The 23,616-nt window shown below is 50.2% G+C and overlaps 1 protein-coding gene across 1 annotated transcript in view; it reads left to right on the top strand.

Annotated features, from left to right (window-relative positions):
- Nucleotides 1–8,981: 8,981 nt before the first annotated feature.
- The window catches only part of IGFBP7 (insulin like growth factor binding protein 7), a 21,265-nt gene continuing 6,630 nt past the window's right edge, over nt 8,982–23,616 (top strand). Inside the window, exon 1 of the mRNA XM_068941112.1 lies at nt 8,982–9,440. Within this exon, the coding sequence (XP_068797213.1) occupies nt 8,990–9,440 (451 nt within the window). The 5' untranslated portion in view covers nt 8,982–8,989. The remainder of the gene's footprint in view (nt 9,441–23,616) is intronic.

Here is a 23,616-nt window from a genome sequence, read left to right as displayed (position 1 = left end):
TTTCACTGCTCTCCCCTCAGCTACCCAGCCAATCATTCCACCCGAGAAGGCTCTCAGGCTGGTTAAGCATGATTTCCTCTTTGTGAATCCATGCTGACCACTCCTGATCACCTTCTTGTCCTTCTTATACTTGGAAATGGTGTCCAGGACGAGCCGCTCCATCAGCTTTCCAGAGATTGCAGTGAGACTGACAGGCTTGTATTTCCCTGGGTCTTCCTTCTTGCCCTTTTGCAAGACTGGAGTGCCAGCTGCTTTCTTCCAGTCCTCAGGCACCTCTCCTGATCTCCAGGACCTTTCCAAGATGACTGAGAGGGGCCTAGCAACGACATCCACCAATCCCTCAGCACTTACGGGTGCAGCCCACCAGGCTCCATAGACTTGTGGATGTCCAGTTTGAGAGATTCCTAACTCCACCAAGGGAGCATCTTCCTTTCTCCAGACTTTCTCCCTGCTCTCCTGGGATTCCTGAGGGCTGGCCTTAGCTGTAAAGACTGAAGCAAAGAAGGCATTCAACATCTCTGCCTTCTCTGTATCCTTCACCACCAGGGCCTCCACCCCATTCAGTAGCAGGCCCACATTTTCCCTAGCCTTCCTTTTGCTACTGATGTAATTGAAGAAGCCCTTCTTGTTGTCCTTGACATCCCTTGCTCTTCCTTCTAGGGCTCTATCCCATGGGATTGTCAAAGTCTACTACTCTCTGACCAGCTTCTTTTAGATATCCCACACATGGAGAGCGCAATGTTTAATATAAAAGTTTACTTTGAAAGTATTTGTTGTTACACGGGATTTTGATTTGGCAAAGTGATATAGCAATATACTGAATCACAATACAAGTGTACACACTTAGCAAAATATAGCAATTGCACTACACAGTTCAGTCACCATATGAATGTGATCCCCATTACTGGTCTCTGTAACATGCTCACCATCATGACGCTGGGCTTCCCCAATTGTTGGGAAGAAATACATGGGTTGAAGCCACCTCAGTCCCATTGTTCTCTTTGAAATTCCTTTGGTAGTTATTCAGGTTTTATACTCCATATTGGGCTGAGCCACATATACATGTGGCCCCATGATGCTCTGGCTAACTCAGGGAGGCATGCACATACTTTTGATAAACTCTACAAGAAACATTTGCACCAGCTGATCCACTCAACAGATTCAGCTGCTTATCTAAAACAAAGGTCACCCTCTGGTACCCTTTTTGTTGAAATAGTCAGCTTTCTGTGCAACAGCTGTAGTTAATCAGTCACACCCTACATTATTCCTGAGCTTCATGGGCCCTTGCCCATCTCCTCTGAGCTTTCTTCCATTGTAGGGGTTTATTGGTCAGTCACAAGGATTCTTCCAATAAGGTCCCTGAAGAGGCCACAGTTAGCTCTCCTCAAGTCCAGCGTTGCCATCCTACTTATTGCCCTGCTTCCTCCTCGTAGGAGCCCAAACTCCACCATCTCATGGTCACCGCAGCCAAGGCTGCCCCCAACTTTCACATCGCCAGCTAGACCTTCCTTGTTTGTTAGTACAAGGTCTAGCAGCGCACCTCTCCTCGTTGGCTTCTCCATCACCTGTGTCAAAAAGTTATCATCAATGCTCTCCAGGAACCTCTTAGATTGTTTATGCCTTGCTGTGTTGTTCCTCCAGCAGATGTCAGGGTGGTTGAAGTCCCCCATGAAAACCAGGGCCTGTGTTCATGAGGCTACTTCCAGCTGTCTGTAGAAGGCCTCATCTACTTCCTTTTCCTGATCAGATGGCCTGTAGCAAACACCCACGACAATGTCTGTCGGAAGCAACGGGAGACATGCTCATCCGATGATGATCACAAGCCTCAGTTTATTTGCACATTTTCATGACTTATATAATAGAGTTAATTAGCTCATACATATTGCAACAGCCAAGCTCCTTATAGGTTGCTAACATTAGTTACTTATCATGCCCGACAGCCAGATGCTGTCAGCCTGTTTGTAACGGCATTTTTGCTGATACAAAACCTAGCCTCAACCCCACATCCGCTCAACCAGACACTTCCCCAAATCCACGCGACCCAGGTGCGTTTCACATTGCCTTTTGACACACAGTTACATCCAAGTAGTTCTTGCAGCCGTGTCTTCATGTCTCTCATCACGTAGCCGACTTCCCAAAATACCTTCCACAAATGTCACCCATGTCAGTCTGTCCTTTAATCTTTACCCATAAGCTCTCAACCCATTCATCATCCACCCTGAGGCAGAGCTCCATACATTCCAGGTGCTCTCTCACATAAAGGGCAACTCCAACTCCTTGCCTTCTTGGCCTGTCCTTCCTAAACAGCTTGTATCTATCCACGGCAGCATGCCAGTCATGAGAGCTATCCCGTCATGTCTCTAACTGCAATGAGATCATAGCCTTGCGACCACACACAGAGCTCTAATTCTTCCTGTTTATTCCCCATGCTGTGCGCATTTGTATGTAGGCACTTCAGACAGGTATTCGAGCATGCTGATTTCCCAGGAGGGGTGCAAGAAGTAACAACAGTAAGTAGCATTTAACTAAACAGTAATTTCATACCTGTAATTTCATCAATAACAAAATATTAAATGAGGGCATAGGATCTGTATGATTTTAAGTGTTGCTAGAACATTTGGTCCATTTTATATATAAATGGAATGGAACATAAATAAAGCTTTACTCTTAAGCAAGTAAACCCTTTATCAATCTATAGAGCAAGTGCACTGTATTACAGCATCCCACTGATATAAATACAAAATGGAAACAAGAAAGCTTACAGAATCTTTTCCCAGTCTTTTTTTAGTAGGAGATTTATGTTTTGATTCAGATCTTTGTCTAGCTCTGTCCTCATTCTCTCTCTCTTTTTTGTCTTTTTCTCGTTCAATATCTGATTCTGGTGAATCCTGTGTAAATAAAGGGAAAAATATTAAAGCTTCTGCATACTCATTTTCTTAACACACTGATTAATTTATATATCCAATACCCACAACTTGGCGGGGGGGGGGGGCAAAAAACAAACTCTTTATTTTAATATAGGCTGTATTAGAAAGTAACTGCTCAAAGTGGTTACTAATTAAACACAATGCTATTAACCATGGCAGAAAACTGCCAAACTACTAAACACTACTAAAGAGATTTGAAAACAAGAGTAGGATTGAGGAGAAAATGACCTGCTCCCCCAGACCCCTGATCACCATCCACAGAGCTCTGAAATCCCTTCCCTTCCCTTTCCAAGTTGCTCTTGGCACTATTGTTGGTGCCCACATGGAAAAGAAGCAGGGGGGTAATAGACATGCAGAGAAGCCTTGGCAGTCTTTCCATGACATATTGGATTTGAGCCCCCAGCAGGAAGCAAAACTTAGACAAGCGGTCACAGAAATCACAGAATCACAGAATCACAGAATCGTTTAGGTTGGAAGGGACCTCTGGAGATCATCTAGTCCAACCTCCCTGTTCAAGCAGGGTCACCTAGAGCATATTGCCCAGGATCACATCCAGACGGGTTTTGAATATCTCCAGCGAAGGTGACTCCACTACCTCTCTGGGCAACCTGTTCCAATGCTCTGTCACCCTCACAGTGAAGAAGTTTTTTCTCAGGTTCAGATGGAACTTCTTGTGGTTCAGTTTCTGCCCGTTGCCTCTTGTCCTGTTGCTGGGCACCACGGAGAAGAGGCTGGCCTCATCCTCTTGACACCCTCCCTTCAGATACCTGTACACATTGATGAGATCACCTCTCAGTCTTCTCTTCTCCAGGCTGAACAGGCCCAGCTCTCGCAGCCTTTCTTCAGAGGAGAGATGCTCCAGTTCCCTCATCATCTTGGTAGCCCTCCGCTGGACTCTCTCCAGTAGTGCCACGTCTCTCTTGCAGTGGGGAGCCCAGAACTGGACACAGGACTCCAGGGGAGGCCTCACCAGGGCTGAGGAGAGGGGCAGGATCACCTCCCTCCACCTGCTGGCAACACTCTGCCTAATGCACCCCAGGATCCCATTGGCCTTCTTGGCCACAAGGGCACACTGCTGCCTCATGGCTAACTTGTTGTCCACCAGCACTCCCAGGTCCTTCTCGGCAGAGCTACTTTCCAGCAGGTCAACCCCCAGCCTGTACTGGTGCAGGGGATTATTCCTGCCTAGGTGCAGGACCTTGCACTTGCCTTTGTTGAACTTCATGAGGTTCCTCTCCGCCCACCTCTCCAGCCTGTCCAGGTCCCTCTGAATGGCAGCACAGTCTTCTGGTGTGTTCGCCTCTCCCCCCAGTTTAGTATCGTCAGCAAACTTGCTGAGGGTGCACTCTGTCCCTTCCTCCAGGTCATGGATGAATATATTGAACAAGACTGGGCCCAGGACTGACCCCTGGGGGGCACCGCTAGCCACAGGCCTCCAACTTGACTCTGCGCCATTCACCACAACCCTCTGAGCTCGGCCATCCAGCCAGTTCTCAAGCCACCTCACCGTCCACTCGTCTAGCCCACACTTCCTGAGCTTACCTAGGAGGATGTGATGGGAGACAGTGTCAAAAGCCTTGCTGAAGTCCAGGGAGACAACATCCACTGCTCTGCCCTCATCTACCCAGCCAGTCATTCCGTCATAGAAGGCTATCAGATTGGTCAAGCATGATTTCCCTTTGGTGAATCCATGCTGACTACTCCTGATCACCTTCTTGTCCTCCAGATGCTTAGTGATGACCTCCAGGAGGAGCTGTTCCATCACCTTGCCAGGGATGGAGGTGAGGCTGACAGGCCTGGAGTTTCCTGGCTCCTCCTTCTTGCCCTTTTTGAAGACTGGCATGACATTGGCTTTCTTCCAGTCCTCAGGCACCTCTCCTGATCTCCAGGACCTTTCCAAGAGGATGGAGAGTGGCCTAGCGATAACATCCGCCAGCTCCCTCAGCACTCGTGGGTGCATCCCAGCGGGGCCCATGGATTTGTGGATGTCAAGTTTGGACAAAAGATCTCTAACCTGATCCTCCTCCACCAAGGGAGAGTCTTTCTTTCTCCAGACTTCCTCTCTTGTCTCCAAGGCCTGCAATTCCTGAGGACTGGCCTTAGCAGGGAAGACTGAAACAAAGGCAGCATTCAATAACTCTGCCTTCTCTGTATCCTTCGTCACCAGGGCACCCGCCCCATTCAGCAGCAGGCCCACGTTTTCCCTAGTCTTCCTTTTGCTATTGATGTATTTGAAGAAGGCCTTCTTGTTGTCCTTGACATCCCTTGCCAGATTTAATTCCAACTGGGCCTTAGCCTTCCTTGTCGCATCCCTGCACGCTCTGACAATGCCCCTGTATTCCTCCCAAGTGGCCTGTCCCCTTTTCCACATTCTGTAGACCTCCTTCTTCTGCTGGTCAGGTCGGCAGAGAGGTGCCTCTGTCCCCTGCCGCAGGCAGTCACCCACAACAATCACTAGCCGCTTCTTCCGGCTCTTCCTGCATGGCACAGGCTCTGCCAGGCCAGTTGCCTCTCCCTTGGAGCCATGCCCAGCTCCTCTTCAGCTTGGAGGGCACTACACTTGTTCTTCACAGGCAACTCTTGAGGAGGAGCAAGAGCCTGTCTCCTTCTACGAGAGGGCACCAGTTTCCAGCCGCCTTCAGCAGTGTTATGATGGACCGTTGCACACGGTAAGGAGCCCTCCGGCAACTTTGCCACACTGCGGGGGCCGGGTGGGCACTGCTGGAGCTGCACAGTCTCCGAGAACACCCCGTCAGTCTCCTGCTCATCTTCTCGGATGCTACACAGCCTACCGACTTCCTCCTGTAACTCCTTTATCTGGCGATACAACTGAGCAACCACAGCACACCTCGCGCAGGACAGCTGACTATCAGCCCAGGCCTCACGGAGAGGCCCCAGGCACTCCCTGCAGCCTGACACCTGTAGAGCTGCATCTGCTGCCACAGGCTCTGGCTGCGTGGAAACCTCACGGACAGCTGATGCACCACTTCCAACAGCCACTGGGGAAGGCACTCTGCCGCGTGTCCTGACCGTGCCTGGGGAAGGACACACCACGCTGGAAAAGGAAGGTGCCGCTTTTGCCTTCTGCATGAACTGCTGCACAAACTGCTGCATCTGTTCACTGTGCCTCTGTCTGCATGCAGCTCCCTTCCCTGGGAACCGGTCTCTGAAAGGTGGAAGGAGCTCCACCACCCTTCCCTAAGCACAGAGGCAGGCTCTTCCAAGGGGCAACCAACCTGCCCAGGGTTCCATGTCATCTGCTGCCCAGTGCCTCTGCTCTGCCTTTTCTGCTAGGGCTGGCACCAAGGCTGTGCAGCCCTGCACTCTGTCTAGGGGGCAGCAGAATCAGCTCTGAGGATTTAGAAGCCTTTGGAAATTGTGACAATTAAAATTTCATATGCAGAGAGAGTTTTCTTGTCTTTGCCACCAGATTGGGATATGAAATAAACACACCTTTGGGGACTTTGCTCTGGGTTTCTTCCTAAAGCATTTCCATCCTCCTGGATAATGCAATCGCTTCACAAAGTGTTATCTTCCCTTCAAATCCTGCCAGGCTGGTTCCCTAGAAACCTTTAATGTAGTGCCCTGCCTAACACTGGCATAGCACATATAGGTCAGGGCCTGCAGAGTGCGACTTCTCCGTTCACAGAGGCACCCGAACTGATCTCTTCCCCTATCCCCAGTACAAAGTGTGAAATGCACATTTCAACAGCTGTTCTCCAGAAAAACATGCTGCAAATACTGCCACCCTGCTACCAGGTTAAATTGGTTTAGGAGTATGTTTGAGATACATTAGACAGAAATACTAAGCTACCGCTGCAAGGCCAAAGCATGAGATATGGAGGGACGCCAGAGGTCCTTCTATCCAAAGCTATGAGCTAACACATCCTCCCAAAGGGAAAATGTGCTCCAGGCAGAGGAAAGGGCAATCTCCTCCTATTTTACATAGAAATAAATAGATTCAGGAGAGGAAAGGAAACTTATTTATTCCCTTTTCCTTTACTGAGCTATATTTTCCTCCTGCTGAATGGACTATTGACAGTGAGCTCCTGTCAGAAAGGTTCACTTTGAAAAGGCACTGCAGTTTTCTTAAATGGCCTGTGGTTTGCTGCCCCAGAGATGTCAGAGCTTGTGTTATTCTGCCCGAAAGAAATATGGCAAGAGAACAGGGCAAGCTTACAAAACCAAATTGTTTCCTATAGCCAGAGCTGGGTTTAAAAGATGTGACCACACTTTGGTCTAGAATTTGCCACTTTTATAGGGAGTTACCAACACATACACCCACAAAAAAAATTACCAAACATTTAGAGATTTGCCTAATGCTTGCTTATGACTATAGAAGGCTGCACTTCTCTCAGAAGAAGAGCACAGAGCACTTCTAGGGACAAATTTGATGAAATGTATGCAAAAGCCATAAAAAATCAGCTGTTACTGGTGTTCAGAGTAGCTCTTGCCTCCAAGGCCAGTTCTTGTGGAGAATTCAACTTCCACATGCATGCTAAAATGACAAGACAGTGTCCCAGGAGCTCTGCTGGGGTTGGGGGGCGGAGGGGGGCAGAGGGAGTGGACAGTTGGCTTTTGGGACATCAAGCCATGAAGGACTAGCAGTGCCCACAGTACATCTCAGGATATTCAGGTATGTTGACCTCTCTTGGATTTGCTCACAGGGCTGAGCTCTTGGAGAAATGCCTTCTCATAGTGCCTTTCTCCCGCACTGCCCCTTCTCATAGCACTATGCTTTCTCTCTTTTCCTAATATCACCTTTTCCCTCATTTACAGCCCTCCTCATCTTGCATGTCTCCACTTCCTTCCTCTCCTGTGCTCGCTGAAGGCGACCAGCCCTGTGAGAGACTTCACATTCACATCCCAAAGCCTCCCCTCCCAAGTCCCAGTTCAGAAATAAACCCTGCTCCCTGCATTGCTCAGGGCAGAGGTGTGGGCCCGAGGGAGCCAAGGACAAGAGTGGCGGGAGTCCATTCCCACGCTGTCAGCAGCCAAATCAGCAGGAGCGGGTGAGTCCCTCCGGAGCAGTTTTGAATCTGGGAAACTTCCTGCCCCACGAAGCCCCTCTTGGCCAGTCAGTCTAAGCCATAGCACCGATTACATGGGCTGCTCTGTGTGGGAAGGGATGTGACGCCCCCTTGGAGCCCAGCCAGTGAGGCTCAGCCACTGGGAACACCCTGGGGCTGTGCAGCATTGCTGCACCACAGCAGGTGAGACCACACAATCCAGCGCCTGAGCTGTGCTTCAGAGCGAGGGGCACTAGTGACTTACATCCTTCTCCACTGCAAAGTGCCACAATATAGTCAATTGCGTGGACCCTGGCAATACAAGGACTAGAGAAGCAGCGGTGGTATTGCCTTGGCCTGGACTTTCCACCATGCGATAAAGCCCACCCTCCCCCTCCCCCCCCCCACCGCCATGCAATCAAACCAGGAGGAAGGAATTTAGCATGATGACAGAAAGACCCCTCTGTGCCACCCCTAAATCCCACTGCCCTTTGTTTGCTAAGTTTAACAGCATCATAGTGTCTGGGAGTATTACATGTTTTGGGTGCTAACCTGAGAGATTCAAACAGTGTTGCCCAACACTACCAGATAAATATTTCCAGAATCCCCCAGGGATATTAATACTGTACAATAGGCAGTGAGAAAGACAAATTACACCGACCTGGAGACAACTAGAGTATCATTTCTCAGAGCACCCCAGCGTCAGATGGCTTAGGCCGCTAGAAAGAAGCCATCTTTAAGGCAGGTCTGATGGTGCTGGAGGGCCTCATCAAGCAGCACCACCCTGGGGGCCTTAAGTTCCCCTTAACGCCCATTTAAAACTACTGCATCGTGGCCGAGCCGCGGGCACAGCGCAGAGAGGCGCCAGCTGGGCGGGCAGAGAGGGTGATGCCCCAGCGCTCGGGTCGGCACCTTCGGGGAGCAGTGGAAAAGCGGCGCTGGGGACTGCAGGCTTGGCCCCGCCGCCTGGGTTTCGGGGCCGGGGCGGGCCGGGGGAGGGGTTTAAAGCACCGCCGCTTAAACGGCGGGTGGAGGGGGTGTCGCCGTGTCGCCATGCCGCCTTGCGGGCTGCTGCTGCTGCTGCTGCTAGCGGCGCTGCCGGCGCTGCCGGCGGAGGGCGAGGCGGGCGGCTGCGGGCCGTGCGAGGCGGCGCGGTGCCCGGCGCTGCCGGCGCGGGGCTGCCCGCTGGGCCGGGTGCGGGACGCCTGCGGCTGCTGCTGGCAGTGCGGGCGCGGCGAGGGCGAGGCGTGCGGCGGCGAGGGGCGCTGCGCCGCCGGCCTCGAGTGCGTGAAGAGCCGCAAGCGCCGCAAGGCCAAGGGCAACCCGGGCCCCGCGGCCGCCGCCGGCCCGCTCGGCGTGTGCGTGTGCAAGAGCCGCTACCCGGTGTGCGGCAGCGACGGGCTCACCTACGGCAGCGGCTGCCAGCTGCGCGCCGCCAGCCTGCGCGCTCAGAGCCGCGGCGAGCCCGCCATCAGCCAGCGCAGCAAGGGAGCCTGCGAGCAAGGTGCGCGGGGGGCGCCGCCGGTCGCAGCGCGGGAGCGTGGGGTGCGCGCAGCAGGGCGGGTGCCGCTGTCAGCAGCACAGCGAGAGAGAGTTTGGGTTTGCCTCTTTTTTTTTTTTTTTCCCCCCCTTGGGGTTTGTTCCGGAAACTCGGTAATGGCTAACGGACTCCCCCCATCCTCCCCCCCCCACCCAAGGCTGCAGCCCAGCAGAGGAAACTGAAAAAAGCACTGTGTTGCTGCAGGATTTAGCCACGTTGCGGGTGTTGTCTGGTTTCTGTCCCTACCTCTGCTAAAACAAATTGCGTTTAGTAAAACAAACTATATGCCGAGCACTCCGATGTAAATAGCATCGCCCAGGAGATTTATCTTCCTCTTATAGCTATGTACGGGTTGAGCTGTGCGGGAAGCTGCATCTGCATGCCAAGGCAAACTCATGCCAAGCAGGTTAAAAGCTTTGTAAAGACAGCTTTTTAAATGTCAGTGAGTAATTCATACGCCTGCCTGCCTGCCCGGCTCGCAGCCAATAGACATCCAGCTGTACTTCTGGCTTTCCACAGTGAAAAAGCTGGTCACGAATGCTCCTCGTAGTGTTTTATCCTATTGGGATGCTTATTATAAAGTCGAAATGATTTCAAAACCACCTTGAATGGACTTTTTGGGACACCTTTGGGAGTCCAAGTCACATGAAGCTGCCTAAACCTGGAGTAAAACTTAAGCTGCCTCCCAGAAATATATAAAGATGTAGCCACCCTCCATGGGCTTTCAGCTGTGGGAGAACCAGCCAGCCCTGCTTTGTCGTGCTTAGATGTACTCTGCCTGCAGCTTGTGATTTGGGATGCCGTGACATGGGGCAAAGGGCTTGAGCCATCTGGGGGAGGATTCAGCAGGGGATGAATACAAACAATGAGAAGAGAAGGTTTGGAAATTCTCCAATTAAATGAATGTGAAAGCCACAGAAATTCAGAGTCAGTGTTATCATCATTGCCTTGTTCTGATTTGAAATGAAAACAGATGAAAACAGTGATTTTCTTTAGATTGGCCCGTAGTGATTTGTATTCATAGCATTTTCAATCAGAAGGGCTGCATTCTGGCAGATCAGTACTTTCCAATCTTTTGCTTAGAGAAAGTGCTCTAGGAAGAGTGTTTTTGCTGCAAAGCCTCTGCTATAAATCTAGGCTTCCGAGCTGCCCTCCAGCTGAGCAGTTACAAGAGTGAATTTGGCTGGGGGACAGGGTGGGACAGGACTCCCCAGCTGCACTGTTTGCAGCACGTCTCATGGACAGTATTGCAGCACTGATGCTATTTTGCTGGAGGAGTGTTTTCATAAACACAGTGTAGGGTCACAACCTCCACCTCTTCCTTCTCTTTTTTTCCCATAACTTAGGCCAACTATGTCTTGCAAAACAATGTTTCTGGAGCACCCACTGCCCGAGGAAAGCAGTAAAGGCTGGGCAAGAATTGGGTTATGCACTTCACTGTTCCCCACTAACACCTTGCGTGGCTCTGCATTAACCTTATGCGAAAGACCAGGCTTACACATTAGCCAGAAATGCTGTGATGCAAAATGTTAACCCTGGAGGGAATGTACTGAGAGGCAGAGCAATTTAGTGTGCTAAATTAGACTGCTCTACCACATACCCTGCTTCAGGCATCTGCGCTAGCAGATATCTAAAACTAGCTTGGGTCTCTCTCTCTCTCTGCGCTTTCTGTGGCAGGATGGATCCTTGCAAGCTCACTGTTTGTGGGGCCTTTGCCAACCCGTTACCAGGTTGGCAACCTCTGAAACCTCTGGGTCCCATCTGTATTGTAGTATGTTTGCTTTGGGGGTCAGTGGGTAGTTGCTGTGCATGCCAGGATCCAGCACAGGCAAGCAGCATCCTGTTCTTGCCAGTGTCCTAGAAAGGGAGGGTGGAGCAGCTGCCAGAGCAGGGGCCCCAAAACACCAGCTTGTGAGTACAATTTGCATAGGGGGCAAACTGGGGCTCCTGCCTTCATGGCAAGGTGGGATAGGACAAGCACAGCCTCTGCCTGAGCATCCATCTAGCATTGGGAAAGAGCCTTTCTTGCCCAGTGGAGTCAGAAGACAGCCACAGCAGTTCCAAAAATCATGTTACTTATTGGCCCTGCTAATTCAGTTCAAGCGAGCAGATGTGGTTGGAGATGATGGTTGAGGTTGTGTTTTGGAAAAGGGCTGTATTCTCCATCCTCTTGCCCCAGGTTATCCAGAAGTTCATTGCAGACCAGGTAGCGATACTCATGCTGTAAGCTGCTGCCCTTTCTTATTGTCTGTCTCAGGCTGGATGTCTGCGAGGCCTGGCTGGGCTTTGGCCCAGGCTATGGAGACAGAGTCCAAGGGGTAATTGTGAACATGAGCCGTCAGGCAAGAAGGCGAGAGGCACAGGGGAGAAGATTGTCTCCGATGCACTAGCCTGGAGCAGCTTCCACAAGACTTGCTCGATCTTCTGATTGTCACAGTGGCAGCCGGGGAGCTATGAATAGGACCACAGGGCAAGACATCCACCCTATGCACAAACTGCATCCTTTCCTTGGAAAAGGGCCCTCTGGGTGTGCAGCTGTGCAGCAATACACCTTTGCAGGCTGGCATTGACTCTCTGTTGTCTTGTGTTTAAAAAAAACTCCACTGGAGGTGTGGTGATGAGTCATTGGCAAAATATCCCCTCTTCTATGGCTCTGGAGAGCCCCTTTCCTTTTGAAAGGAGAGTTCTGACCTGGCATCACAGGGAAGGGAGCGGGAGAGGCACAGTCTGCTCAACAGTAGTGTTGCAAGAGACTCTTCTCAGCCCTCCCTCAGCTGCATGATCCTCCCTTGTGCTGCAGGCCTTCCTCTGGTGATGTGCATCACTGGCTCACAGCTGAGAGGCAGGGATTCAGCCCCCATATGTGTTATTGGGACATCTGGAAGTATTTCTGTGGCCCTCAGGAGTGCTTCACAGCTCCTAGGACTGTTGAATGTGGAGAGAAGGGGAGTTTTCATCTCAACAATAATTTTGAAACAATGGTGGGAGGAATAGAAAGGAACATCCCATCCCATCAGGCCCTCAGAACACCATCTCTCTTTGTCTTTCCAGATAGGAGTTAACTCTTTTCTGGGTTTCTAAAGAAACATAAGTGCTGTAGGAGTCAAAAAATGAAAGTTTGACCCTTTGCCATTTCCCACCACAAATGGGCACAGTCTCCTTACAGAGCTTGCTGAGGTGGGATCTGCACAGAAGGACCCCAACCAGGCAGGATCCTGCCTCTGCCAGTCTTGTGTGTGATGACTTCCAAGTGTGCTTTGCACAGAAGGTAGTATTTGGGGGACAGGAAACTTGGGCTTCATGGTCATGGCAGACTAGGTGCTGAAGTGTCCATGTCCATGTGCAATCTCTGGATTACTGGGCTTGTGTCCTTTGGGGACAATGGGGAGCAGCCTTTGAAGTCTGAGAAGCGATCCAGAAAAATATGTTTACATGTTGACTGCGTTGGAGAGATATATATATATATAGTTTTTGTTTTTGTTTTTCTCCTCGAGTGGAGCCAGACAGAGAGGGCTTGTTTTGATTTAACATTGCGTATTTATACAGCATATCTGAAAGCAGAAGGCTGGGCCTGGGAGGAGGAATTGCAGAGCTGCGACTGCTGTTGGCTTTCACTGTCGTCAGTAGGAAGGGAGGTGGCTAGAGATGGGGTGTCTAGCGGAAGAAGAGAATGCAGCTGGGAGCAAGTTATTGTTAGATACTCTTCCTCACCCACCGCACCACCATGGCGTGCTGGGGGGTTGAAGGGCAGGAGACAAGACACGGAGATGCAAGTGGGGCAAAACACTGACATTTTATTCCTTTCATCATTCCTGCCAGGGTTTGCCCAAACTTCACTTCCTGGGCAAGGTGGGAGTGGGGTCTTCCCACAACCTCCTTCTCTCCTTCTGGCCTCAAACACATGCATGAGGCAGAGGCATCACCTCAAGCAATTAAAAGATTTGGGATTCTACTCCTTGTTTAACTGGGATTGCATTTCATACCCTTCCTCCCACCTTGTGTCCCACATATACTAGGTATTCAAAGGGTCTGAATATCTCATTACCTGCTGGAAGGGTCAGTCCTACTGATTTATTGTAGGCAACGCCATTCAGGCATAGTAAGTTGATTTATTTACCTCTTCCCCTGTTTGAATCTGTTGCATTGTTCCCTCTGAATAGCCCCACGTTAAGGAGACGTTAAACACCTTTCTAATGACCCTAGAGGGAAGTCTTAGGGAGCGTGTTTTTTTTATCTCTGTGAAGTGGCCAATTTTTTGTGTGATAAAGATCAACGTGGGCAGAAGCATCCAATAAAATACTCAGAGATCGAAATGCATGGGCAGTGCCACTTGAGCACTTACATTGGATTTCACAAGAGATCATTTGCAGCCCTAATAAAGCAGCCCAGAAACAATGAACTCATTATAGATGAAGTTGCATAATGTTTAGCATGCAAATTACTACTTAAGATGCACATATTTTTCCACTATAGATTTATTTCCAAGAGAATAAAAGTTCATTAAAATGCTATTTGAGAAAGCTGACAAAATACACGGCCTGTTGAACTTTCCGTATACATGACGGTGCCTGTCACAGCATTTGCTGCAGAGCCCTCTGCAGCTTTTGCTTACCAAGAAGTACTGCCTGCCAGCTGGGAACGACTTGGACATTTCTTGTTGTTAAACAGTGAAAAGAAGGAGCCTGTCCTTGAGTCTAAATAATTTGCCCTGATCTTGTCCTTGGGATTTTCTTTGTGCTGTCTGTTTTCCAGACCTCTTTAATCTGATGCCTACATTCTTTGTGTGAAAACAGTGAAGCAGTGAAGAAAGAGGTGTTTCCAGAGCAGCCAAAGTTTCCTGCTAGAGAGCAAAGCAAATCAGTTGAGAGGATGGAAATAACCATCCACGTTTGGCAAGTGCAGGGGTGCAGCCAGTCCTTCCTGGAGTGGGCTGCACATAGGTAGGACCATCAGGAAGGGGCCAGAGCAAGGCATAATCTCTTTGCCTGAGATTTTAAACCTTTTGCACTGAGATTCCGGTCTCCTTGAGGCTATGGGTCTGCCTCTGGGACTGTGTTGGCAGGGCGTGCCAGAACTGCGTGCGTTTGCTTTAGGTAAACAGACTGCAACGTCGTGGTGCTCCTCCTAGCTGGGCTCGGGCTAGCTCTGGGTTCACTCTGCTCTCTGCCAGGGAGCCGCTACCGGCAGGCCTTTCCTCCCCCTGCACTCCAGGAGCCTCTTTGTAACTCTGGTCCAGAGGCCCTGCAGGAGATGGATGGTGTGAAACTGCTTTCCAGCATTGCCTTTAAATGGATTGGCTTTTGTTTGTTCTTTGCTCTGTCTGTGAATATTAATAGCTACATCCACATCTGCTGCCAGCTCTGGCAGGCATAGACACAAACCAGAAGACTGCCTGTGGGACAAGTGCAGGAGGACAGCTATGCTAGCTCTAGTGCTCTGACCTCGGCAGGAGGGGAGGCTGCAGTGGTAGCCCGGGAGCTGTCCTCGGTGGCCACTCAGCTGCCATCACCCAGGTGTGTTCAGATACTGGGAAGAGCCTCTTACGGAGTTGGTGGCTTTTGTTTTGCAGGCTGAAATTCATCTTGCAGTGCATGCACTGAGGCTGTTTCCAGGCAGCTAGGACCCAGGGCATGAGGATTCTGGCATCCAGTGCCATTCAAAGCCAGCTGGCATAGGGAATTAGGGTTGCATGGCTCAGCTCAAGCCATGCAGAACAAACCCTCAAAGCGCCAACCCCCATCAAAAAGCTGGAAAGACTTTTTTGGTGTGACGATATCTCTGAGCAGAAAAATACCAGGCATGCGCTTGTTGCCTAACGAGTGCAAGAATGGACAGGCCCCTGTTCAGGACAAATCCCGTCCCGAGTCACTGTTATCATTAGCTGTTGGCAAATCCCTGCTTCAAGGGACAATTTGCGACTGTGTGAATACCACCGAAATTGCCCGCCCATAGGACTTGAGGGGCCCGCAGGGCTCTGGGGTTTGAAGTCCCTGATACTTTTGTTCCTACAAGCTTGGGATCTCCAGGTTGTCTTGCCTTGTCTGTCAAGGACTTGTTTGTCCTCACTATACTTGATGTTCATTTCTGTCTCGGGGATGGAAGCCAAGTGCCAGTTCTTGCACAAATGCAGCATAACGCAAAGTAGCTCTTGGCGGATGGCAGAGAACAGCGTTTTACTGTTGGGGAACTGGTGTTGGTTTGTACCTGCTCATAGAATACCTGATGGAGGTAGAGCTCAGGGGCCCCTCTGGTTGAAGGGTGGATTTGCTGTCTTGCCAAGTAGCCTGCTTTATTTCTGCTAATCTGAGCATGATCCACATCTCAGGTCCCATTAAAGTCCTTTCCTAGCGTTAAGAACTTGCAAGGATTTGGCCTGTCATAAGTAAGACAAAGCAGTACCTTGCAGGATCCACCCTGCAAGCTGCAGAGCTTATGAGGAAGCAACAAAGTGGGAACTTGCACCTTCCCCCACGCCCTTTTTACCAGCCTCCGCAGTGATTTCTTTTGGATATTCGAACACAGATCACATTTGTTTTCTTTCACAAAGGGGAAAGATGTGGGGCCTGTGAAGAGGATGCAGTTTGCAATGGCAGACAGTTAGCTGATTCTTTGGAGAGCCCAGTTCCCATCGCAGGGGCACTTGCAGTCTCTGCAGAGCCACTTGAGGTCTCCAGCATGGAGATTAGACCCACAGGATCCCCTGTAAATTGCTTCCCCGTGCATGGAGATGTGCCCCTTCTCCCTGGAGGGGAGATTTCTGTGGTGAGACAGTAGGCTTTTCTGCAGGAAAATTTAGACCAAGCAGGACCAGGAGAGAGATTCTTTTAAAGCTGCCTGTAACCAATACTAAAGGATGCCCAGTTTGGGGAGATCCCAGTCACCAGAGCTGTGCTTTCCCCAGGAGATTATGGATGCTGTGACTCTGCAGCAGAGGGAGTGGCTTTTTTTTGGCTTGCCAGATGCCCAGGTAGCATCTCTGCAAGAACGGTTTTCAGTGGGGTACCTCCAGCCAGCATGGGGGCTCAGGAAAGGGTGGGTGCAAGGTTTCTCAGCTGACCGCAAGGACTACAGGATGGGCTGATGGATGCAGGAACGGGCCTACCAGGCTCTTTTGGAGATTGACAGTGCTGGGGGTAGGTGTGCCTGTGTAAATTCCAGCCATTTCGCCCCAGTGGTGCTTTTTTCTTTGCAGATGCCTCAGCATCCCATAAAGCTACCCCTGGTCTGCAAACAGAGAGTTCCCTCAGATCAATTTTAAAATAAGAAACATAAATCACTTGCTGGCTCGGTCCACCCAAATTCAGCTGTGGAGGCTTTGCCAAGGGTATTTTGTTGTATTTATTTTTTTAATCCACTGCCAGAGTGGAGCAGAAGCTGGGTATTTTAGGGAAGGATCTTGGGAGATGGCAGACTTCTGCTTATCACTGGCATAGGCTCATATTCTCCTCTCATGTCTGCCTTAAATTCAGAGGCTCCCGAGTCTTTCAGAAACTGGAGAGCGTAGCCCATATCCGATCATATTTTGCAAGAAACTCTCCTGGATTTGTGCTTTTTAATTAACAAGTGGCTTGGATTGCTTTAGTTCTTTCCTACTGCTCTTCCTTCCCTGGGTTTTAAGGGACTCCAAAGAATATCCACATTTTATGAGCACCGTCTAGCTGTCGGTAAGAGAGAGGATTAGGGCAGTTTCTGCTACGCATGTGGCGAAAAGGAACCTAATTCCCCATTCGTCCTGTGCAAGTGGTTTGGGTTTCTGCATCGGACGGGAGCAGGGGTCTTGCAGCAGTGGCCTGCTACCTGCTTTTTCCCATCACAAGTGAGAACTATGCACTTGTGGGTGGATCTTGCAAGTGTCCTTGTGCAGGTTCCGCAGAGATCACAGCCCGACGGAGCCATGTGTGCATATGCTGGGAAATGCAGTTGTTCATACCACAGGGCCCTTTCAGATGGAGCGTTGCGGGGGCATGGAAGCAGCTGTTCTTCAGTGCGGTGCTTGCTCTTCCGGCACACAGTGGATTGGGATTTTGAGACAGTTAGTAGGGCTGAAGTTGTGTGCTTGTAATTTTAAAATTCATCTACAACTTTGGGATTTTCCACTATTAGAGGATAGGCCCAAATTCCTTCTTAAAAAGCATGCAGTTATTTGGAAAGGTTTTGGTTCACTGAGGCTTAATACACTTTGAGCTTTTACGGTTACTGTGCTAAGATCTTGTTAGGGAAGCTGTTTAATATATAACTTGGCAGCTCAGAGCACATTACCTGGCATGCCTCTAGGAGACCACGAGCATACCTGGGGCTTTTCGACACCCCAGCTAACCAAGGGCGTTCCATATTTTACCTGTGTTTTCATTCAAAATCATGGCATAAGAAAATTGCTAGGGAGGAATGGTTTTAGATCAGCAAATTCCTCCCCATTTGTTATTTCTGCTGTTGGAAAGGCATGCTGTGTTTAAAAAATCTATGTAATCCTTTGTTGGGCAGAGGTTGATTGAGGTTCATACTAAATTGCAGATTACCAAGTAACGAGTCTAATCAGGTTGGACTTTTGAAAGCCCTGCTCATTTTAGCATGAATAAATGCTGCCATGCCTAGTTTCCACATCTCCCAGCCCCTCGCACCGCAAGCTTTTCACATTCCTTCCAGCTTTGTGTCTGCTTGACAAAAGAGCTCTTAAAAGGAGGCAGCATGATTAACAACTGGTAGCTTGCAAGAACAGGGTCCTTTCTGTTCAAGAGGGTGACTTACACCAGCTCAGCGTGTTGAACGGCACCAAACAGTTCAGCCCATGGCTTGTGAGCACAGGTCACCAGCGAGGGTGTTCTCAGAGGTTGAATTACTGGGCCATCTCCTCTGCCTTGCTGCAGTGCACTCCCACAACTGTACTCTTAATACTTTCTGTAACTCCCTCAACTACACGTCCACCAAAAGGAGCAGTTCCAAATGCCGCACTGTGGTGAAGCTGGGACTAATGACTTGCTAGGCTGAGCATTAGCACACTCACCATCTGCAAGACACACCCATGGAGCTGCTGATTAGCTCTTGTCTGGCTTGTCTTCAGCTCATGCTCCTTTTCATGTGGTAACAACTTTTCTCTATGAAACTGAGCCAAGGTCACACAGAGAGAAGAGGGGAAACTGAGGCCAGGAGGGGAAGAGTTTCTTTATAGAGAGGAGATCAGGAACAAAACACAAATGTGCATAACAAACATGGCTGTGAAGCTGTGTAGGCATCTGCAGAAAGTCAACATCTGTGTTGACCACAGAGACAAGCAGCCCTTAGAGACCAACGTAAGGAAGGTGAAGTGAGGTGAGAAAAAAGAGCAGGAGGGAAGAGAGAGAAAAGGAAAGGCAGTTGTCATAGACTGGCTTGTTGCAGTCTGTTAGTAAGGGCTGGTGCATCTTTGCTCAGAGATCTTGGCCTTTCCCCATCACACAACACCACAAGCACCGAAAACACCTTTTGCTGTTTCCAGGGGCAAATTTGGTTATAAGCCTGCAATTTAGCTTCAGCGTGGCCTTGGCCATACTGGCCTCCCTGTTATTGCAGCTTTGAGATCTGGGTTGCATTTAGGGTGCTGTTGAATGTGGCAAAGAATGTCAACCTTTTCTCTGTATTAAACATTGGAGCCAATGGACAATTGGTCAGGGAAGGGAAAAATGGGTTGGGTTTTGCTCTTTGCAATGCTGCCCTCCCTTTTATCCCACACATAAACCCCCAAGGAGGGTTTACGGGAGTAAAGTAGCTGGGGTGGGATTTCCAGCCATGCAGGGCCATGTTCCCTGCTGAGCCCAGAGGGGTGGAAAGGAGGAGGAGGTTTGTGGTAGATGGTATCCCAGCTGTTGGGCCTTGCCTCATGCTGCCCCAGCCTCAACTCTCCAGGGCTTCAGGCAAGGAAACTGCTCTTTGCTAAGGCTGTGTCTCCGTTTACAGCCCTTCCAAGGTCACTGGCTTGCTGAAGTCTAAGGGCAAGAGCAGGGAAGGTATCCGAGGAGGCCCAGCATCCATTTTGGTCCGGACATCCTGCCTGCTGCAGGCCTCTCCTGCAGCACATTGCTCTCAGAGGGCCTTTCTGTAACTCTGTGGGCTCTTTGAGGTCAGGTTCAAGGAAGGAGAAAAATACCTTCAGAAGAAGGAAGCATGCTTGTAAATCTGCCAGAAAGGAGCAGGCAGCTTAGAGAATGGGGAAAGACAAACTGCTTTGAAGCAATTTAGATTTCCTATCTGCTGTTGCTCCTCCTAGAACATTGCCCTGGGAAGAACAGCTGGCAGCATGTAAGCTAGAATTAGTAAATGCTGTTTACAGAAGGTTTTCCCTTCTCCATATAAAGTCATTTTGAAGGGAAAAATACTTTCCCAGCAGCTTAGGAGGCTGCAGTGGGTCTATTTTCAGGCTTGCAGGAGCACGAGGGTGAAAACTGCCTAGGTTTGCTTTGATTTGTTGTCTCAAAGAGAGTGTTCCTAGCCAGTGTTTTATGTGGAGCTGCAGCACTTAAGAAGGCTGGAAGGGAACCAGGCTGACGCCCACGCAGGCTTGCGTGCGGTACATGGCTTCATATTTTTGTGGTTGGGACTTCCCACGCACACCTGGGTAACAATGCCTGCCCCACACTGCTTAAGTGTTGGGCCTATTTCTGCCTTCAGTTACATGCCTCCTTGATTTCAGCAAGCGTTGTTGCTCTGCCTGCCAGTGTATGCTTGAAGCCTTATTCATTGCTTCTCGCTGTGTTAATCTGAGATGTAGTATCCTCTTGACATTGCTTGACAGGGCAGCTACCTTTAGGTCACTAGCCTTCCCCCTCATTATATTAAGAAAGTCCAGTAAATGGCCATGTCTTGTTCACGTGCCAGGCAAAGAGACATGTCACAGGGGTTAGTTAGTAGCCCATCACCTCCTTGTGCCTCTTCAAACCATTTTGCTTTAATGAAATCAAAGGCCCCTGAGTCTTACAGGAACTCAAGTGCTTTGTTCAGAGAGGCAAAAGCACGTTGGAAGAGGGCCCATCTTTAACTGGATCCATTGGCATAGCTGGGGAAGAAAGGCCAAGCCTACTAGTAGGTGTGCACTTCACTTCTTGACTGGTCAAAGTGAGATTTTTGGGCCTCACTGGGAAAAACTCCAAGAATTTAAAAGGCTGAATCACCATGTGATTTCTAAGGTGCTCCTCATTTTGGGTGGTTCAGGGGAGAACTTTATTGACCTTTTTTTTGAAGGCTTAACAGCCTCCAAGTCGTGCAGCCTTCGACTGCTGCCTTTTGGGTGCAGTTTATTCCTTGTGTGCTCAGAGCAACCCCTTGGGTTACGGAGCAGGATAGCTTTGTTTTCCTAGGAGGATGTGTAGGACTAAGTGCTGCAGAGAGGTCAGCATCAATATTTGCAAGGACTAGCTAACCCTGAGCTGTGATGGATCATCCTTGTGATGCAAGTGAGGGGCGTGTGGGTAGGCTGGCTGCTGAGAGGCACAAATGTGGCATCTGGATGTATGGGTGAGCAGCGATGTATGGGTGAGCAGTGAAGAGGTGCCTGGGGGGTGCTGGAAACAAATGTCAAATGATAACCTCATTGAGAAAGTCACAGGCTCTGCCACATGGTGCTTTGGCAGAAAGGCAACCAAATAACAGCCATGGGAGCTCCTCTCTGACTGCTGCTTCTGACATAATGCAGACCATCAGCTCCCTATGAGCTGCAGAAAAATAAGCCCCAGCCTTCCTGGCTCCTCTCCCAGGGTGAATGAGCTCGTTGGCTCAGTAAATAAGCCCCTTCCCTGGCCACGGAGAGCTATTTGTCTTAGAACAATGGGCAGAGCAGTAGGGAAATGCCTGCAGCACCTGTGGAGAGCAGCCATTCTCCATGAATAGCCTGCACAGTCTGGTCAGCCAAAAAAGCTTCTGTGGAGTCAGGGCAAGTACTGGGGGGAGGGGGGTCAGTCCCTGGTGGGGGGGAAATGGAGACCACTTGGCCAGATTGATGTATCCATCACCTGGTGGGGGGAGGTCTCCTGTCTTGGTGACCATTTCCATCAACAGGTGTAAGCTGCAAGTTCCCAGCCCAAAGGAGGCAGACAGCGAAACGTTCCCCTTCATGGGAAGTGCTGCAGCAGAAATCAGTATGAGTAGAAAGGCAATTAAGATGCAGGATGCCTAACGAGGACCAGAGGGGTGCTTATTAGTGAGGGCAGGACTGGCAGGAATCAACTCATCTGCTCCATGCGAGGTGAGATTGTTATCAGTCCTGCCAAGCACACAGAGGCCTTGCTCCCTTCAGCAGACACCTCAAGTGAGAGAGGCTGCTTGCAGGAAGAAATGTGCTCACATCCTCCAAAATCCCTGCAAGGCTCAGGCATCTGCTTTCTTGCCTGTTGTTGCAGGCTGCCAGGTCCCCTGCCCACCTCTGGGGTGAGGGATACTTAGGGGGGGCTGTGGGAGAGAGTGTGACACTGTACCAAAATGAGTGGTAACCAGGGTCTCCTTCCAGGTGTGTGGGTATCAATGAGCTGTGTCAGGGGTGTAGCTATCACTGAATTATGTTGGTTTTCTACTAACGGGAACCAAGCAGTTCCCGTTAGTTCATCTCTAACGGGTGAAAAAAATCAGGCATGGTCTGTTGCAATCCTAGTTTAAATGTGCTGACTTCTTGGCCTTCCTTATTTATTTTTAGTGGAAGAAAGAGCCTGACTCTAGAGTTCTGGATATCTGCATTGAAGTAAAATATCCCAAGAGACCAAACTGACTCTTCTCATGACACTGGTGCTTTTCTCAGGATGTGCATATATCCCCTCCCAGTCTCATCACTGTCAGATGGAAACAGAGGCCTGTGAATGCTTCCAGTTCAGTCTCACAGCTGGGCTTTGCAACCAAAGGCAGACTGTTCACATTCCTCCTTGTTAGATCAAGATCTGTGTACCAGGCTCAGGGTTGCCTTGCAACGACCAAGCTCTCTGCATGCTTTGGCTTCCGTGCCAAGCCAGCCAGAGCTCAGCTATGAAGCTGTATTCCTGTTTCCAGGGCAGATAAGCAATTTCTCCTCCCAGCCAAGACGTTGGTTGAAGTTCCCTCTCTCTTTTCCTCTGCCAGCAGTTGCTGCAGAAAAAGCTCGGTGTTGCCTGCATCTTGCAGAGCAAGCGAAACACCCAGGTGGCTGGGGACTCTGGCACATAGTGGCAAGGAGCAGGTGTGCTGCAGTCCCAAACACGACGCTCGGTGCATCAGCTCACCTCCACTGGCTCCCTCCTGCCCCTTGTCCATAACGATACAGGGTTAAAACTCAGTGGCAGCTGAGACTGAGACACTGCAATCAGTGAATTTAGTGGTGCGTTGAATGCTGCCAGTTCCTAGCCAGGGAATAATTGAGCCAGATCCTGAAAGAGCATAATGGTGCCTTAAAATCTGCCTGTGTTTTAACATAAGAATCAGGGTCTCTTCTGTGGAGGGAGGTGGTGGCCGTTCTTACAGTAGCCGTGTTTCTCCTGCATCACAGAGAACGCCTGCAAATGGTGATAAAGAGGAGGGTATCATACAGTGGCACCTTAACCCTGCCTCCCACAGCTTCCCCGAGACGGGCCTTGAGCTGTGCCCTAGGAAGGGCATCTTGCACATCAAGGGTCTTGGACAGCTGGAGCAGAAGGCAGAAGCAGGCTACACTCAGTGCACATCTGTAGGAGGTCCTTGCGGGGTACAAGATGAGCTGAGCAGCCTGGGGACATCCGGGTCCTACTGGAACTGCCAAACACCCTATTGTTTAAGGGATACCAGAAAAACAATAGCAGGGCTCCCCCGGAAACAGCCGTGCTGGGGCAGCAGAGCAGACTGCGTGACCTGAGTTGGCCCCATCACAGGGACAGCGATACCCCGAGCTGGCCACAGTCCTGCTGCTGCGCAGGGGTTCGGCAGTGCTTTGGGAAAGAGCGTGTCAGGGGTGTTAGCCCTACGGATCACCATGCTGCAATATGCTGTGGTGGTACTGGGGGGATAACCTACAGTGGGGTGTGGCTGAGAGTGCAGAGCTGGGCACTGCTGTAGTGCTGCTTGTGCACACCACTGCCTGGAGGTACTGCTATGCTCTTGGCAGCATGCCCCGGCAGCTTGGAGCAAGAATAAATCCAGCAAAAACGTCCCTTCCAGGTTGGAAAGGGGGCTGTGACTC

This window comes from Struthio camelus, chromosome 4, assembly GCF_040807025.1.
Source record: "Struthio camelus isolate bStrCam1 chromosome 4, bStrCam1.hap1, whole genome shotgun sequence".
Taxonomy (NCBI): domain Eukaryota; kingdom Metazoa; phylum Chordata; class Aves; order Struthioniformes; family Struthionidae; genus Struthio; species Struthio camelus.
Note: the sequence above shows the minus strand (reverse complement) of the source record. Positions and strands in the feature narration are given on the sequence as shown.